General features: G+C 32.3%; 1 protein-coding gene and 1 long non-coding RNA gene across 2 annotated transcripts; both read left to right on the top strand.

The window, feature by feature from the left end:
* The first annotated feature begins 12,031 nt into the window (after window positions 1–12,031).
* Window positions 12,032–15,554, top strand: LOC141663799 (SKP1-like protein 21). The gene is made up of 5 exons (XM_074469620.1): window positions 12,032–12,091; window positions 13,848–14,069; window positions 14,829–15,020; window positions 15,113–15,223; window positions 15,348–15,554. The coding sequence occupies exons 1-5, from the start codon at window positions 12,032–12,034 to the stop codon at window positions 15,552–15,554; spliced, it is 792 nt and encodes a 263-aa protein (XP_074325721.1).
* A 2,020-nt stretch (window positions 15,555–17,574) lies between these two features.
* Window positions 17,575–19,407, top strand: LOC141668793 (uncharacterized). The gene is made up of 4 exons (XR_012553212.1): window positions 17,575–17,774; window positions 17,889–17,937; window positions 18,193–18,430; window positions 18,687–19,407. It is a non-coding gene; the product is annotated as an uncharacterized LOC141668793 (long non-coding RNA).
* Window positions 19,408–20,320: the final 913 nt, after the last annotated feature.

Raw genomic sequence — 20,320 nt, forward strand, 5'->3', positions numbered from 1 at the left:
GATGCGTTACACCCCTTTTCAGCCATTAAAGGGTGTAACGCATTCCGTGAATGCGCCACAGGTGTGTAACACATTCCCCGAATGCGTTACACCCCTATTTTTTTTTGTTTTTCTGCAGCATCCGCCTTTTCTCGATACCCGTGTCGCCGCCTGTTCTCCTCTTTCTCCGTGCAACAACAGCATACAACACAGATAACAGTACAGATATATACAAACATATATATATATATACATATATTTATACTTATTAAATTACGAATTTAATTACAAGAACTTCAAAAATTCATAATAAAAAATCTATACATCATAAAATTATGAAAAAAATACCCAGACGATCTACAACACTTGTAAAATCCAGATCAACATTCAAAATTATTATGAAAAACGATTTCTCATCAGACAAAATTAATCCATGATATAACTTGTAAAAATCATAATTAATTCATACAAGCACATAAAATTCTGAAATTTTTACCACAGATCTATATGCATACAACCTATGCTCTGATATCATTGTTGGATTTTTAACGTAGTGGGGGCATGGCAAAACACTTTTACACATACACAATCCAAATAAAAGCATACAGATCATGAATAAAAATTCGAGGGATCGAATCTAACTTTTTAAAATAATTCGGAGACAACGATCAGAGATCCTTAGCAGTTGCTCCTCAAGTGTGAAGCACTCCACCGGTATCCACCAAGAAAACGATGTTAAGGAGGAGGAAGGAGGTGGAGAGAATTGGGTTTTCCAAACTTTTTGGGTTTGCGGGTTCGATGTGGGTTAGAATAAAATAGGGTCTATAATAGTGTATTTATAGGCAAAATTTCCAGCTGAAATTTTCTCATAAATAATATTATTATTATCCCATTTATTATTCTCATTAATAATTAAAACACCTTTTAATTATTAATCCTTTTTCTAAACACTTTAGAAATAATTCTCTCTCTTGATTTAATTTCCAAAAATTAAATCCTTAATTAATAATATTAAGAACTTTTCTTAATTAATTTACAATCAATTAAATCTCATTTAATCAATTATTAAATTTGCCAATTAATTATTTATTTCACAAATAAATAATTATTGGCCATTATTAATTAATTCCTCCACCATTAAATCATTCTCTTTTTATGGTGTGACCCTGTAGGTTCAATATTAAGCCGGTAGTAGAAATAAATAATAATAAAACTATTTTATCATTATTTATATAAATTCTCTAATTTATTAAATATGATTAATTAATTAATCACATTTTTTCTACATCGTGATGGATACTTCTCAGCATATCGCGACTATCCGGATAATATGAATTCACTGCTTAGAATAACAAGAACCTATTTAGTGAATAGTTACCGTACAATAAACTCCTTCTACCCTACAATGTCCCGATTAAATACAAGGCATGGATCTCGTGTCAAGCCTATCTAATTCAATCACTTTGCTTACCATTTACTAGGCGTAGTTCTATGCAAATTAGAAACTCCTTTCTAATTTCATTTACTCTGGCCAGAGATTCCTGAACTAGCATAAGTGGATCAGCCTTGAACATTCGCTTCCTTCACTGAAAGGGGTAGATCCTTTATCGATCATACACTATCTTCGTGTACAAATTCCTATACCCAGAAGAGCCCTAATAACTGTCCCTGGAGACTAAGAACTAAACCAAAGCATAGTTCAGTGTACACAAGATGACTATGATGACCTCAAGTCTAAGGATACTTGTACAACTATCACTATGTGAACAACTGCTGACACGTGAGTGAACTCCATCAGTTATTCAGCTGTGCGAGTCATGTTCAGTGAACTTATTCCATAATAAGCACCTACATACTAGTTATAGTGTCACCACACAAATGTCTATGAGAACAGACATCCTTCATAATGAAGCAAGCATAGTATGTACCGATCTTTGTGGATTATTAATTACCAGTTAGTAATCCTATGAGCAGGAACTATTTAAGTTTAGAGTTATCATCTTTTTAGGTCTCACTGTTATGATCTCATCATAATCCATAAAAAGCTTTACTCTAAACTATGGTATATCTTATTTAAACACTTAAATAGATAGAGCCCGTAATAAAAACAAAACAAGTCTTTTATTAATATCAATGAAATCAAAATAGATTACATAAAAGTTATTCCTAAATCCTAATACATGATTGGACTTAGGACATATTCCTTTCAGCACCTACATACTAGCTATAGTGTCACCACACAAATGTCTATGAGAACAGACATCCTTCATAATAAAGCAAGCATAGTATGTACCGATCTTTGCGGATTATTAATTACCAGTTAGTAATCCTATGACCAGGAACTATTTAAGTTTAGAGTTAACATCTTTTAGGTCTCACTATTATGATCTCATCATAATCCATAAAAGCTTTACTCTAAACTATGGTATATCTTTTTTAAACACTTAAATAGATAAAGCCCGTAATAAAAACAAAACAAGTCTTTTATTAATATCAATGAAATCAAAACAGATTACATAAAAAGTTATTCCTAAATCCTAATACATGATTGGACTTAGGACATATTCCTTTCAATCTCCCACTTGTACTAAAGCCAATCACTCTGGTATCTAATACCCATCTTGTCTTTATGACGATCAAAGTGACTTTCATAAAGTAGCTTTGTGAGTGGGTCTGCTATGTTGTTATGTGTATCAACTCTAATTCAATACAATACAAGAAATGTTACCGCGCTCCCACTAACCCTTTTGTAGACGCATGGTTCATCTATGTTTTTGATAAAATCAAACTCTTTGATTGTCTCATCAAAACGAATGTTCCATCTTTCGAGAAGCTTGCTTTAAACCACATATGGTTCGCAGTAGCTTACACACTAGGCTTTCATTTCCCTTGGAAAGAAAACCATCTGGCTATATGCCAGATCTCATAGTCGTAGTAAGCAGCAATCGCAAACAAAATCCGAACTGATTTTAACAGGGCTATAGGTAAAAAGTTTCATCAAAGTCAATCCATTGCCTTTGTTTGAATCCTTTTGCCAAAAGCCTGGCCTTAAAGGTCTCCACCTGGTCATCTGCTATAATCTATCTTTTGTATACAGTATACATAGATTCCATTCAGGATTTTATGGCACTTTGCCATTTCTCTGAGCCAACACTACTCATAGCCTCATTATAGGTCACAGGGTCGTCATCATCAATGATCGACAACTCATTGTCATTCTCAATGACAAGGCCATATTACCTCTCAGGTTGGCGAGACACTCTCCCTGATCTATGAATGGGCTGTTCCACAAAAGGTTGTTTAGTCAGAACAGGTGTTTCCACTTGATCCGTAGTAGTTTGTGCTTCTTGAACTTCATCAAGTTCAATTTTGCTCCCACTGTTTCCTTCAAGGATAAACTCCTTTTCCAAGAAGGTAGCATGTCTGGAGACAAACACCCGATGATCGGTGTAAAAGTAATACCCTAAAGTTTCTTTAGGATATCCCACAAAACTACATTTTACGAATCGATATTCCAGCTTATCTGGGTCAACTTACTTGACATAAGCTGGACATCCCCAAATCTTAACGTGTTTAAGACTCGGTTTCCTTTCTTACCATGTCTCATACGGAGTTTGAGGAACAGATTTGGAAGGCACCATGTTCAGTAAATATGCTGAGGTTTCCAATGCATAACCCCATAGGAATACTGGAAGATTTGCATAGCTCATCATGGACCGAACTATGTCTAACAAAGTTCAATTTCTCCTTTCAGATACTAATCTGGAGGAGTCCACTGGGAGACTATATAATTTACTTTGAGATAATCCAGAAACTCTCCATTCAAGTATTCACCTCCTCGATCTAATCGAAGAATTATAATACTATGTTTGGTTTGTTTCTCCACTTCATACTTTTATTCTTTGAACTTTTCAAAGGCCTCAGACTTGTGTTTCATCAAACACATATCTGAATCTAGATCTATCATCTATGAAAGTAATGAAGTATGAAAATCCACCCATGGCTTGTGTAGACATTGGTCCACATACATCTGTGTGTACCATTCCTAGCAAATTTGCAGTCCTCTCTCCATGTCCACTAAATGGAGACTGCAATGCCACTATTCAAGTGAGATTTTCATCATCCCTTTTCTTTTATTAGTTTGTTCAATCTGAAGTAAATTATGTCACATTTATACAGACCATTATTTAAAGTACCACGTCCATAAAGAATATTATCTCTAAGAATAGAACATTCATTATTCTCAATAATAAATGAAAATCCAGCCAAGTCTTACATGGGAATAATATTCCTCACAATCGAGGGAACAAAATAACACTTATTTAAAAAAATAGTCTTGCCCGTAGGCATATGTAAATGAAATGATTCTACATCTTCAGCAACAACTCTTGCTCCATTTCCCATCAGTAGAATCACCTCCTCTTCCTCAAGAGTCCTACTTCTCCTTAGTCCCTGCAATAAATTGCAGATATGAGAACCATAGGCGGTATCTAATACCCAAGTAGAAATTTGATTTAATGACATATTCACTTCTATCATGAACATACCTGAATCAGAAGCGGTAGTCTCACTACCCTTCTTCTTCTTCTTCAATTCTGCAAGGTAAACCTTGCAGTTCCTCTTCCAGTGCCCCACCTTGTTACAGTGAAAGCAAACAACTTTGCTCTTGGGGTCTTCAGCTTTTGGTGGAACCGGCGTTTTCTCACCTACTTTCTTCTTCTTGGAAGAGTTCCTCTTCCTTTTCTTAGGATTGGAACCTTCACCAATTAGAAGAACAGAACTCTTCTTAGGGGGAAAATTCGATTCCGCAGTCTTCAACATGTTGTGGAGTTCAGGCAGGCTGACATCCAACTTATTCATGTGAAAGTTCACAACAAACTGCGAGAACGAACTCGGAAGCGATTACAAGACCAAGTCTTGGCTCAGCTCCCCATCCATGGCAAAACTAAGTTGTCCAAGACGTTCAATCAAATTGATCATCTTAAGTACATGGTCATTCATAGATGATCCCTCAGACATCCTACAACCGAACAACTCCTTCGATATCTCATATCGAGCTGTCCTCCCCGCCACATCATACAACTCTTGTAGATGCTTTAGGATAGTGTGAGCATCCATATGCTCATGTTGCTTCTGTAGCTCAATGTTCATGGAAGCTAGCATGATGCATTGAGCAACATTTGCATCATCTATCCACTTACGATACACAACAAGTTCATCATCATGTGCATCACTAGCAGGTTCAGTAGGCTTAGGTGAGTCAATCACGTATTCCAGCTTCTCAATCCTGAGAACAATTCTCAAGTTTCGAAGCCAGTCAGCATAATTAGGACCAGTCAATTTGTGAGCATCTAGTATGCTCCTGAGTGATAGTGCAGAAGACATAACGTACAAAGTAAATCTGTAAATGATAAACACATAACAACACTTAGCAAATATTCGATTTCATTTCAAAAACACTATATGAATCGGGTCTTTATTCATAAGTGGCTCCCACTAGTTTATCTAATTTATTCAACCCCCTACGTGAAAAATTAAGCATTCATAATGCTAGTGGGAATAGGGATCCTACATTCCATTACACAACCCCGGCTGTAGCACGAAACACCATGTAATGTTCAATAGGCAGACAACTCTTGTCAATTACATCTAATGTTATTCCCTAATCAAACTTTAGCCTCTTGAATAATTGAGTCACGGATGTGGCACGACAAACTCAATATTCTAAGTCAAGTCTAACCCAACATTCCGTACAATTGAATCAGTCCCCAAAGGCCCACGGCTGTGGCACGTAACGACCTTTAGATTCTTATTCAATGTACACATATCTATGTAATAGACAAGTATTTCTTATTTCGAAATCAAATCCCTCGGCTGTGGCACGAAACGATAATGATTCAAAAATAAGAACTACTTTTCTATCATATTAGAAGGCTATGACCGACACAAGCCCGTTGTGTCATTGGCCAATTACTACTTGATATTATTTAATTTTAGAGGGATTATATTACGTTACAATCATAATCATATTATAAAGAGATTCTTCCTTTTAAATTAAATATTTCAAATCAATAATCAATAATCAGATGATTCCTAGATCGGGTGGAGCATTGTCAAGAGGCGTCACTTAATAACCCTTTCTTACAGATAGAAATCTGTTATTGACAGAATCATCCTTTCTCTCATATCGAAAATTCATATTCAATTACGTGTTTCATAAACACAAGAATCTCATGATTGTATTCATAATATTATTATTAAGGTTATGAAACAATTTCACTATAATAAGTTGTCTAACAAGCGCCTTATGTTCATTTAAGTTCACCTAAATCTATCATCGCATGATAAACTAAGCATATATCACATATATAAACATGAATAAACATCAAGGTAGGCATGTTATATCATCTAGCACATTAGTCTAAGCATTATACATCTCTATGTATCACATGAAGCATTTAAAAGCAATTAAAAACAGTTAAAAACAGCTTTAAAATACTTTCGGAAATATAAATAATTCAAAACTTTTATATAAACTAAAATTGATCACTCCATTAGATCCGTCTCAGAAAAACGAATCCAACGGTATATTGCTCGCCTAAAACGGAGTTACGAAACTCCCAGAAAATCAATTTTAATCTGGACAGTCGGGCTGTAGCGCATTACAGGAACGCGTTACAAGCCCTATAACGCATTCCGGTGATGCGTTACAACCCTTTTAACCAATTAAAAGGTGTAACACATTCCGTGAATGCACCACAGGGTGTAACGCATTCCCGGAATGCGCGACAACCTTTATTTTATTTTATTTTTTTTTCTTTTGCAGCAGTCGCCGTCTTTTCTTCTCGAACGTCGTGCAGCCGTACCTGCTTCTGAGTCTTCTTCCGTGCAATCAACAGACAAGCAACACAGCAGATATATTTTATATACATACTTACAATTCATATATATATATTTGATTTATTTAATTACGAATTTAATTACAAGAACTTCAAAAATTCATAATAAAAAATCTATGCATCATAAAATTATGAAAAAAATACCCAGACGATCTACAACACTTGTAGAACCCAGATCAACATTCAAAATTATTCTGAGAAACGATTTCTCATCAGAAAAAATTAATCCATGATATAACTTGTAAAAATCATAATTAATTCATACAAGCACATAAAATTCTGAAATTTTTACCACAGATCTATATGCATACAACCTATGCTCTGATACCATTGATGGATTTTTAATCGCAGCGGAGCATGGCAAAACACTTTTACACATACAAAATCCAAATAAAAGCATATAAATCGTGGTAAAAACGTAGGGATCGAATCTAACCTTTAAAATAATTCGGAGACAACGATCAGAGATACTTAGCAGTTGTTCCTCAAGTGTGAAGCACTCCACCGGTTTCCACCAAGAAAACGATGTTAAAGAGGAGGAAGGAGGTGGAGAGAATTGGTTTTTCCCAAACTTTTTGGGTTTTAGGGTTTTTATCAAATATAGGGTCTATAATAGTATATTTATAGGCAAAATTTTCAGCTGAAATTTTCCCATAAATATTATTATTATTATCCCATTTATTATTCTCATTAATAATTAAAACACCTTTTAATTATTAATCCTTTTTCTAAACACTTTAGAAATAATTCTCTCTCTTGATTTAATTTCCAAAAATTAAATCCTTAATTAATAATATTAAGAACTTTTCTTAATTAATTTATAATCAATTAAATCTCATTTAATCAATTATTAAATTTGCCAATTAATTATTTATTTCACAAATAAATAATTATTAGCCATTATTAATTAATTCCTCCACCATTAAATTATTCTCTTTTTATGGTGTGACCCTGTAGGTTCAATATTAAGCCGGTAGTAGAAATAAATAATAATAAAACTATTTTATCATTATTTATATAAATTCTCTAATTTATTAAATATGATTAATTAATTAATCACATTTATTCTACATCGTGAGGGATACTTCTCAGCATATCGCGACTATCCGGATAATATGAATTCACTGCTTAGAATAACAAGAACCTATTCAGTGAATAGTTACCGTATAATAAACTCCTTCTACCCTACAATGTCCCGATTAAATACAAGGCATGAATCTCGTGTCAAGCCTATCTAATTCAATCACTTGCTTACCATTTACTATGCGTAGTTCTATGCAAATTAGAAACTCCTTTCTAATTTCATTCACTCTGGCCAGAGATTCCTGAACTAGCATAAGTGGATCAGCCTTGAACATTCGCTTCCTTCACTGGAAGTGGTAGATCCTTTATTGATCATACACTATCTTCGTGTACAAATTTCTATACCCAGTAGAGCCCTAATAATTATCCCTGGAGACTAAGAACTAAACCAAAGCATAGTTCAGTGTACACAAGATGACTATGATGACCTCAAGTCGAAGGATACTTGTACAACTATCACTATGTGAACAACTGCTGACACGTGAGTGAACTCCATCAGTTGTTCAGCTGTGCGAGTCATGTTCAGTGAACTTATTCTATAATAAGCACCTACATACTAGTTATAGTGTCACCACACAAATGTCTATAAGAACAGACATCCTTCATAATAAAGCAAACATAGTATGTACCGATCTTTGCGGATTATTAATTACCAGTTAGTAATCCTATGACCAGGAACTATTTAAGTTTAGAGTTAACATCTTTTAGGTCTCACTATTATGATCTCATCATAATCCATAAAAACTTTACTCTAAACTATGGTATATCTTATTTAAACACTTAAATAGATAGAGCCCGTAATAAGAACAAAATAAGTCTTTTATTAATATCAATGAAATCAAAACAGATTACATAAAAAGTTATTCCTAAATCCTAATACATGATTGAACTTAGGATATATTCCTTTCACTTTATAATCACACAATCTTATTATTCATTTTGGCAAAAAAAACAAAAAAAACCTTATTATTTATCTTATTATGATATATTTACTACATATTTTTCATATCACTATAAACAGTCTCATTTTTTATATATTTTAACCCAAATTTTACTATCCTCTGGCATTTCAACTATTTTGCATCATTTCAATTGCTCCCGGTCATTAGCTTACCTGTGAACGAGGGCATATGAACTGTTTTGTTGATTCTAATTATTTGTTTGTAATTTTGTAATCCAAAATTTTCATGAACAAAAACTAAACTTTTTCTGGACGATTGCCTCTCCAAAATTTATCTGAATGGTTAGGTAACTCATGCATTATTCAATTTACATGCGGGTGTACATTATAGATGACGGTATTTTTTTTTTATATTTTAGATATTTGAATTATAAAATTATTCATAATTTAATAATAATAAAAGTTTTTAATTTTGTTTTTTTATTACGGATGTTTGTGTTATTCATAGTTCAATTGAAACTTTTAAATAATTTTGATTAGTCTTTCTTATTAATTATTTTAATTAGATTATTAAACTTTTGTTCAGAAACATAAAAGTTATTTATCAAATAACTGTTTTATCATCGTTCAAATTTGTCTATAAGAAACCAATCATTCAAAAAATATGGGTCAAATTTAACAAATGATGACTTTTTAAATTATTGTTTTCGTGACTTCTTCAAAATTCTTTTTATGGGACAAAACTAGATACATAAGATTATTAATACACAACATACATCATGATTCAATGGTTCAAAAAGAATAAATCCAGCATAATGAAATTTTATTAAAAATATTTTATTGTCCCGACTTAGTTTCTTTTTATATTATGTAGATGGAGCCCTACTAATTATCAATTATTTTTTAAAAATTTATTCTACATTTTATCTAGATGCTTTTAAGTATTAATTAGAAAAAAATGATCAAAATATCTCACTTTTGAAATTCAATTACCCAAAATATCCAAATGCATGTAGTCCCACCCAAAATATCAACAAAATACGCATAGACGTTTATTCAACTTTTCAAAATTTTACAAAGGATAAATGCGTGACTATTTTTAGTACATAAATAATATGCATCGTAGGAGTGCTGTTGTGCAAGATATGCCTGTATAATAATAATACTAAGTCATATTGACAGCTCTAAGATTAAGTTGTTTGATAATCAATAGTTGTATTCTGTAATTGTATTCCTTGAGTCTGTAAAAATATTTAGAAGATTAGATTGGGGGATTTTTCTGTGAACAGTTTCAAGCTAAGAAATAAACTAAGATCAAGTCCTGATCATGTCTCAGAAAAAGATGTAGAAGTTTGGATTTGAATAATGTTGTTCTATGAAAAAAAATTTAAGTCAGGATATCGACAAGTCACAGATCAAGGTATATCGAGAAGTCAGTCGAGAACTCCAAAATAATTTGTAGAGAAGTCCCAAGAGATATCGATAAATCATTTCCTGCATGTAGAGATCTCAGATATCGACAAGTCAAATGAATATGTAGAGAACTGGAGATATCGACTAGTCAATACCTCATATATAGATCTCAGAGATATCGACAAGTCAAAATGTGTATGTAGAGATCTCGGAGATGTCGACAAGTTATTCTACATGTCGAGAACTAGAGACCTCGACAAGTCATTTACATATGTCGAGAACTTGGGATATCGATAAGTCATTATACTTATCGATATGTCACTTCTGTACAGAACAAAAGGAGATCTCGACATACTATCTCAACTTCAAAATACATAAAAGTTCAAAATTCAAGATTATCAGTCAACAAACAATCTATTTACTGAATTGAAAAATCTATAAAAGCAACTTGAAGAATACAAGATCAAGGGTCAAGATTCACTGAACAAAGAATGGTCACAGACCTGCAAGATTCTGCACAGATTTGCTAACACCAGAAAAGAAAATAGACAAGGTTGATTTAGAAATTGCTTTAGTACATTTTAGTGCAAGATTTATAAACCCGTTTTGATAGTCTACACGGGTCCTTAGTTTAGTAGTAACAAACAGATCAATTTTTTTTTTTGTATTCTCTCAAGATAGAAACTGAGTTCTTATTTTCAAGAATACAAACTGGTAGCACGACAAACTTAATTATACAATTAAGTGAGTTTTTGATATTGTGTCTTGTGTGTTTTACCGACAAGAATTTTATGTGTTACTTTTTTGCGTATTCAATATCTAACAAGTGCGTATTCGCAAAAAAACAAATATGAACATGCATGCATGTTCTTTGTTAACTTTTGATAATGTGAATACGCCTCCTCTTTCAGATGTGCATTTTGTGAATATTTTGCACGAAACTACGCACTTTTAGGTATGTAGGATATTTCAAGTCCAAATATGAATATTTTGACAGAACACATTATTCATTATATTATTAGAAACAAGAAAACACTCAATTTTCTAAAATATTCCTGTACTTATTGAATCTTATCATTTATCGTACTATTGAAATGTTATTTTTCAAAATAATATTTCACAATCCCGAATTAAATCCTTTTAATATAATGTTGATGGAGCCCACCTCAGTATCAATTATTTTTTTTAATTTATACTACATTTTATCTAAATACTTTTAAGTATCAAGTATAGATTTTAATAATAAATCATTTAAAAAGAAATACCCGCCCAATATTTGAAGTATCTTGATAATCATTAAATCTTAATATTATCATATGATATATTTCCTACATTTTTTAGATATCATATCTACAAACAATCTCAATATTCATACATTTCAACCCAATTTCAACTGCTCTGTATCATTTCAATTGCTCCCGGACATTATCTTGCTGCATTTGTGTTTGTACTAGTACAACGAATACCAGGTTACAATTCTTTATTTGCTACAACCTTAATTTTTGTTGTTAGTTTATGTAACTATTATCTGATTATTATGTGATGATTGATGGTAGGTCAGAGTTTTATAAATTTAGCAGGAGTTCTACAATATCACATGCATCATGCATTGTACTATACAGAAGTTTTGATATAATATGGTCATTTTTGAAATTTGATAGCATAATAAAAAGTTTGTTCTTACATGTTTATATGAACTAGATAGTTGTGATAATTTAAAGTGCTTTTGTTGGATGTATAATACAGGTTATCAAGTATGGCGAGAAATCTCAGGAAAATCATGTCAAAAGTCGAAGAAGAATCGAAGAAATATGAGGTACCGTAGATTTAGTGAATTGAGAATCACGTAAGTAAAGATGAACTGGGGTACTATATGATATTATAACATTTTCTCGTCTATACTATGTTATTATAATCACAACACCCTCTATTTGATTGTTGGTCAGTTGTTTGATACGATAGATGACAACCGTTAAATCATATTTCAATGAGAAACGTTAGATGTAATAAATTATTATTTATTATATTAATATCTAAACTTATCTGATAGAGTTCAAGATTCATTAGCATATTATATTTAAGCTTTAATATTCGTCATTTATATATTCCCTATATTCAACAATATTTTATATTATATTATTTATTTTCAGACATATATTATTATAAATAATTGTATTCTTCAATTTACTATATTATTATAAGCAGAACACCTTCTATTTGGTTGTTGGTCAGTTGTTTGGTACGGTAAATAACAACTGTTAGATCATAGTTCAGATAAATGAGAACTTAGATGCAATAATAAATTATTATTTATTATATTAGTATCTAAACTCTGGGTTTAGATTCAAATCCCCCACAACAACATATTATATTTAAGGTTTAATCTTCTTCATTTGTATATTCTCTATCTTCAACAATATTTTATATTATACTATTTATTTTCAGTCACGACATATTATATTATATTATATTCAGACATATATTATTATAAATAATTGTATTCTTCAATTTTTCCAACTATTGAAAAAATATGTTACAATATAAATAATTTTAAAATAAAATATATTATTAAAATTCATTCGAGTGGAAGCAATGCGTGTATCGCACGAGTTACATGATAGTATAAATATAAGAAGGCAAATTTGTAATTTCAGGATGAGTTACTAGTAATTACAAAAATGCCATTAAATTTGTATGGGAGAAGTTTATAACCTTAGGTAAGGCGAGTTACTGAGATCATTCTCAGATCCATTTTTCTCTAATGAATTTTGGGTTATTTTTATTAAATTCTAATTGTACATTCGAAACTTTTATCCACTGTATGAAGTAAATTATTCCAAATTTATTTATGTTCACTAATTTAATTTTTATTAAAATGATGATTTTTAGCAAGATCAAAATTAAAACGTAGATGGGCCGAGTGACAGACTCACACAAGATACTGGACTATGCGGGTTGGGTCAGTATCGCTTAACCCGCTTTGCAGGCTCTAGCGAGTAGCAAAATAAAGTGGGCCTCAGGGCAATAAGCAAATAAATGATCGAAAGAAAAATAATCTAGTAATTATATTAATGTTGATATGATAATCTCGCAATGAAAAGAGGGCTTTTAATCTCTCAAACTATGACTATACTCTGTAAGTTCTATCATTTTGTTTTTATACACACTCAAAAGTATGATCAGTAGTTCAAGTAAGGGATGTTAAGAGTTCGACTCGTATTTTGCGGTATGTTCAACTAGTTTAAAAAAAAATTGTGATTAGTAGTTTATGTATGTTTACAATGCTCAAGCATTACACCAGGGTTTAAAAAGTGAATGCAGTTGTAGATATTTTTTTAATAATTGAGCTACTTGTATCGTACAATATATTTAAGGGTGACTATCGTGTCGTGTCGTGTACCTTTTACATTCTACTGCCTCAGATTTTTAAGTTGCATACCTTTTATATTCTACTGCCTGTCTTGCATTGTTTAAGTTGATTAGCTGACAATTTAGGTTTTATTGATTATTTAGTATAATGTTGTTGTATTACCTAATGAGTTAATTTATTGGGATGGTTTTTAATGTTTTAGACTAGGAAACGCTCTCTATGGTTTCAAACTGCTGCTGGGGAGATGGTAGAATTAGAATATGAGCTTGGCTTGCAGTCTCCCCTGATATGCGAAAACTTGAAATGTGGAGTTGGGGCTACGAAGAGCAGCCCCATTTATCTGGATGCAAATGTTAAAGCACAGACGTTGGAATTGATATTTGATTACTTTCGGTTTCATCAGGCAACTGGTCACTCTGACAAGGTTAGTTAGATGCATGTTTGCTTGTTTGTGTTGTTAGTATGTGCTTCCTGGATTGACTAATGCTTATTTTGATCTTAAGGAAATAGATGTAATTAATAATTATTACGTAGAATTTGTTCTGTTTTGCGCAAATTAATTCATAATTAATATTCTTTTCTCGATTCTGTTAACAGAGATCTTAATTAGTTGCCCGCAAGGGTTGGCTCAGTTGGTTAAAGGGGATAATTATCCTCTTGGTCACATGTGCGAACCCCACGGGAGGAGAATTTATGATTATGCCTCCTGAACCAGAGTCTGTCGCTTAAGTGCGGTTTATCTTGGTTCACGTGGTTTGCAGGATTGCGTGAGCCCGTTGTATTTACCCAGTGCGCAGCCGAAGGGTAGCGGCTGCGGGTTCCCTACGATAAAAAAAAAATCTTGATTAGGTTTCACTCCCAAATCTTATCATAGGAAATCTTGAATTTCTTCTCCCAATTTGATAAATAAATAGAGAGATATCGTTTACTCCTTTTCATATAGAAGCTAATGATTTTGGAGTCTGTGATAGGTTTAATCTTCATTAAGTTGACAAGTGAAGTTTAAGATTCATTTTAGGTTGCAGTCTTAACCACTAATAATCGACAAATCATTTCTGATTTAGTAAAACCAGCAAACTGAGGTTTATGTGATGGGATTTGTGACAACATTACGTTTGTAGAATTATTTTACATACAACAGATACCACAAATTTATAATTAATGTCTGTTTGTTCTTTAACAGGAGTGCAAATTGTTTATGGATGAATTTCTCAAAAAGGATACCGACATTCTTTGCGAGTTGGTTCATGCTGCAACATTTCTACAACTGGAAGAGCTATTACAGATGATCTGCCGTGCTCTTGCTCGGAACATTGAGAATAGTTCCCCAGAAGTAAGAAGAGAATTTTTTACATTATGCGAGAAGAGTGCAGAGGTAATTTTCTTGCAGCCACCATGTTCAGTGTCTTTTCACAGGTGACATGTTTCTCACCTTCTTTCTTATGTTGACTTTGTTAACTGATACAGGGAGAAGATCTGAATCTTCAGGTGAATCCAAAGGATAATTTACGTATTAGGCTTACAAAAAAATTGGTGGCAAAACAAAAGAAAGAGCTTGATGCGGTAGAGAACCTAAAGGTAAAACTTTCCATCATCTTTTATATGTTTATCGTCATTGGAATTATTTACAACTTAAATACATCTTCTAAGAATATAGTGTACCACATCTTAATTGTTATTCGTTGATGTTCGTCCTTGATAGAAAGCGGAGGCAGAAATGGGGGCTGTAAAGAAGGAAGATCGTTCAATTGATGACCTCATTTCTTTTATCAATGGAGGAGATGAAGGTACCTTCATCTTCTCGCTCTCTTATTTGTTGTATGTGTGCGTTGTACTGCCTCGCTTACTTTATTTTGCGTCGCAACCTATGGTTGCACATTGTAGTTTAAAGGAGGCGAGGCTCTTTTGATTTTTAGAATGCAAACATCTAAATTAATTTTTTTCCATTACTTTGGCAGACAGCAAGGGGGTTCAAACTTCAAAAAAGAAAAAGAAGAACCGTAACAGAGGAAATGCGAAAGAGAAAACTTCTTTTAGTATTGCTCTTTAGGTATAACATATTTTGGTGGATTGTTTGACATATTTACTTTCTCAAAGGATGATAAGGTTTGAAAACAGATTTTGCTTGCAAGTAAAAGTTAAAAACAGTTTGCAAATGTGTGTGTGATTTCCCAATAAAGAACACTCTTATTTGCAACCTGAAATGCAAATTTTTAATAAGGAGCCTCTCGCCTCTATTTATAATTATCAAACCCTTGTTGCTTTGTCTCATCTCTTGCTTTAATTAGCATAGCTAAGGACATTATGATTTTGTTATTATGCGAACTCATTCTTGAAAATAATATTTATAGAAGTTTATATTAATAATGTGAGTCACGATATTAAAGGATTTTTTGGCGAGATAATTGTAATAAATTAACATGACGCAGTTCGATCAACTGCTCTTTGCACATTGATGCCTTTGTTTTGAAAGGGTATTGGTACTTGGTTTCAGTAAGTTTTGAACTTTTGATGCTCTCTCAAAGGTCATCTTAGGCTGTTTCATTCATTTATCTTTAAGTCTATCTTATTTGACGAGATATCATAAAGTATATGATAATATCATGAAATTACACGGAAGTGTTGGATTGATTGCTAATCACGTGTTTGCTTTGTGGCATAGACAGATATTAGTACCGCCTGGTGTTTAGTCTTTATACAATATTCTAATTATTAAATAGGCCGGTGGCACTTAGGGAAGTAGTAAACCCGGTCTTATTCATTTGATTGTGATGCGAACTTGAATATTTGTAAATTATTTCTAACATGTCGATAAAATCAATCTTTTCTCTCCTGAACTGTATATGGTATATGGATGGGGAGAAATCGGATGTGTGAGTAAGTTCAGTATAATAAATTACTGATTTTGTAGGTGGGTACAAATTTTGATACAAAGCTTCTAAGCATGAAATCCTATTTTACTGGATTTTTATGTGAAGTTATTACCATGCTTGCAAGAACTGTGCCGGATTAATATGTATAATGTACTATCATACTATGTTTATTATGTTACCTTGAAGCCTTGTGCACCCATAAAAACTGCTTTAATTAAATGTATGAAACTTTACGCGCACTGTGCAGAAAAGTTAAGTCTAGCCTTCACGCAGTTGTGGCTACTTCTTAGTCACTTCCCGCTTTCCTTAAATAGTCTAGATTATATAATTTTCACGCGCATTGCGCAGATGCCTGCAGAGAAGGAAAAACAAGCTCATATCCAGAAACTTGTTCTTGTAAGAGTTTTCTTGGTTTAGTTTTTAAATAGAATCAATATATTGCATCTTCTCAGATAAATTGTGAGATACCGAAATTCCCAAACAAATATCATTTGGAAATAATCCTAGTGATGTTCTGTTGTTCAGCTTTAGTGTGTCAAATAAGTTCCAATACTAGAATAATATATGCACTGAAAATTATGTTAGATTACTGTATTCATCTCAACAAACATCTATACTTGTTACCTTCCTTTTTTTTATGGTTCTTTATTTGTTCTTGCCTTGTGCAGTGGAAGTAAAGGAATTTGCTCGGTCACTCAATAAAACTGAAGCTAAAATCCTTGGTGTCACAAAAGCGGACTTGGTCCAGTTACAGAAATGTCAATGACAAGGTACGGTTGTTAACCTTTCTAAGGTTTAATAATGTTTACAAGAACAGCTAAGCTAACTTGGTCCAAGTGACTACCTTTCAAGAGATAGCTACAGACTTTGAACTGAAGCATCAGAAACATGTATATGTTTTGTTGAAGTTATTATCAGTGTGCAGACATACATATATCGTTTAAGATCATTTTGCATAATCCTAATAATGGAACAATCTTTCAACTTTATCTGATACTTTAATTAGATCAATCAAATTATTAGTTTCTCCCGCAAGGCTATATAGTTATTCTTGCTTTTTAAGTACTACTATATTATATTAGTACAGTTAACCTGTACGTATTACATAATATTGTAACATTGAAGGTGTTGTGTCATCAATTTTAAATTTAATCATGCTTGCATGTCAGAATGTGATCTTCGTTTCTTGCTTGTTACATGTCTTAATATGAGCGGGAGGCTTTTAGGTTCTTCCCTATTTATCACCTTGTTTAAAGGTTCATCCATTAATTCTACACACTCACACACACACATATGTAAATATAAAAAACACAATTTTAATTGTATGTAAAATATTTACAGTAAATATGATGCAGAGTATCTTTTTGCAGGAATAGAATATCAAAATTCACATCAACGACTGTTGTATGAGTTGTTATGGTAAGCTTTATTGCTTCATATTTATGTCAAATTTATAAAATTATTTAACTTGTATGTATTTATATGTTTTGTGCTTATAACGGCTTACTTAAAAGTTATGAGGATTATCTTAATGGATCAAGGAAGACGTAGGGAACTCGAAGAAAGTATATATTTGAAAAATTGGGTTGGACAGGCATACACAGTTCTTCACTTCTTCTTCCCTGTTGTTTTTCTCAAAATTCACTCTAGATTTTTTTTTTCAAATTATGACAGTCAATGAAGAGACCTGCAAAATTGAAAGGCATCATCCAAGGTTGCAACAGTGGAAAGAGTAGGCAAGGAGAAGGTGGACAATTTTGACATTCTCGGAAAGGGCAAAAAATGTGCTTTTTTAGCTAGAAAAAATACAAGGAGAGGAGCAGCCATATTATGCCGCTTAAGTTCCTCTTTGAGAGCCAACAAAATAGTTTCAAGTGGTACATCAACTTCGACACAAATTTAAGATCCAAAGGTAGCTCTGACATCCTAGTTTTGTCCATTTCTCGGATACTTGCATGCATGTTGGACCTCAGTTGTCCAGACCTCCAGATTTTCTTAAATTACAATTTGAATCCATTGAATTCTTTGTATTTTCAAAAAGTTGTATTAATAATATTCTGTTAATTCATTAGAGATAGATTTAGGAACTTTGAAATAGAGATAATTCATTCCAGCATAGTTTCCATTTCAGAATCTGACAGCTTGCTACTGTGAGCTCTTTTATGCAGGTCAATGGTGCCTTCCTACTTCGAATCATGATGACATGATGGAGCTTCGAGATCAAATATTTTACAACTTAGGTGCATAGCCATGACTATATGACTTGGAATGACCTTCAAGCTGAGAATGTTTGGTTTGGTGTTATTTGGGATTCTGTCAGGTCTCGAGGGATTTTACAGCCTTGGTTCTCTTTAGTGTGGCATTCTTCTATGATATCGAAATTCTCTTTCATAACTTGGTTAGCTATGCAGAACATACTTCTCATTAAGGTCAGGATGGCCAATTTTGGAATGCGTACAGACTTGGCGCGTGTTATGAAAGATTGAGGATGAATCAGTTAGCCATTTATTCAGTGCTTGTACCTATATATCTGATATGTTAGATCGCAGACTGTTCCATTTTTCTAAAATTTGGATGGACTATTCTCAAGGTAGAGTTACCCTTAATGGTGCTTCTAGCGGGAACGCAATCACACAGTGAGTGCATTATCAGACAGATTCCGCAGCAGCCAGGAGTGTTCTTCGAGTTGAACAGATGTTTAAAGAGAAATAATTTTCTTCATGTAGTTTTAAGAAGCTAGTAGCCAAAGCACTTCTTATTATGTAGTTTAGTGTGTTATCTCCTGGTAATATGTTGGAGTTTTATAATTATCTGTGTAGTGTTTGTGTGCTTTCTCTTGACTGGGGCATGCCCCATTTAGGCTGTCTTCTTCTATTTTTCTTAATAAATTTTTTTTACCCAAAAAAAATTAAAAATTCAGGCTTTCGGATAGTTGAAAGTTTGATGAAATATCTCTTGGATTATCCTGTTGATCAGGCACCATACTCAGGGTTAATAATATGTAAATAGTAATTTTCTATATTGAAATTTGGGCTTTTTTGAAAAATACCCAAGTCTAAAAATATTTTTTGCAAAAATACTGAAAATTTTTAAAAAAATTGCAAAAATATTTTTTAATTTGCAAAAATATTATTTTTCAATTTTTTTTGAAAAATACGGTTTTTTGCCAACAGGAATCAACTGCATGCAACCTTTGACGAGTTTCTGCAACTACATGTAATCTCAAATCAACCAAAAAAACTTTATTCAACCAGTTGCATATCTAGTTGATTTTGGTTGATTTTGGTTTATTCGGTATTTTTGCAAAAAAAAACAGAAGATAGTAAAATCGCAAAAAAACTTAGAAAGGTTAGTATTTTTGGTAAATTCTTTTGAAATTTTTAGATTTAAAGATTGAGTTTTATTTGAAAAAAATTCGGGGGCTACCCGAGATGAAGGTTTAGTGAGATTTTTTATTAAATTTTTTGATTATTTCTGATTAATTCAGTTAAAAATTAATCATTCAGCAATTATGAAAATTAAAAATTTTCATAACTACTTTATTTTCTTTTGTTTTGCAGTAGTTATTTAATTACTCATTCTTATTCAATAATACAATTATAACCCACTTCATTAATGTTCAAAATTAACTTTAATACATTAAAACTGTAATTTCTGAAAGTGAAATAGAGGAGGTGATGTTTATTCAATTGATTACAATTTTTTTAAAAATATCAATTTTTTAATATATTTTTTTAAAAAAATGTGAGATACCATTTAATTGATATTGATTATAAACCATATTTTTATATTTTTAAAGGAT

The sequence above is a fragment of the Apium graveolens genome, chromosome 6 (genome assembly GCF_009905375.1).
Source record: "Apium graveolens cultivar Ventura chromosome 6, ASM990537v1, whole genome shotgun sequence".
Taxonomy (NCBI): domain Eukaryota; kingdom Viridiplantae; phylum Streptophyta; class Magnoliopsida; order Apiales; family Apiaceae; genus Apium; species Apium graveolens.

Bases quoted from the DNA above. Each gene is read 5' to 3' on its own strand.
- LOC141663799 (XM_074469620.1), top strand. From the start codon at position 12,032: ATGGCGAGAAATCTCAGGAAAATCATGTCAAAAGTCGAAGAAGAATCG. The intron at 14,070-14,828 runs GTTAGTTAGATG...GTTCTTTAACAG, and splicing joins CAACTGGTCACTCTGACAAG to GAGTGCAAATTGTTTATGGA. The intron at 15,021-15,112 runs GTAATTTTCTTG...TAACTGATACAG, and splicing joins TATGCGAGAAGAGTGCAGAG to GGAGAAGATCTGAATCTTCA.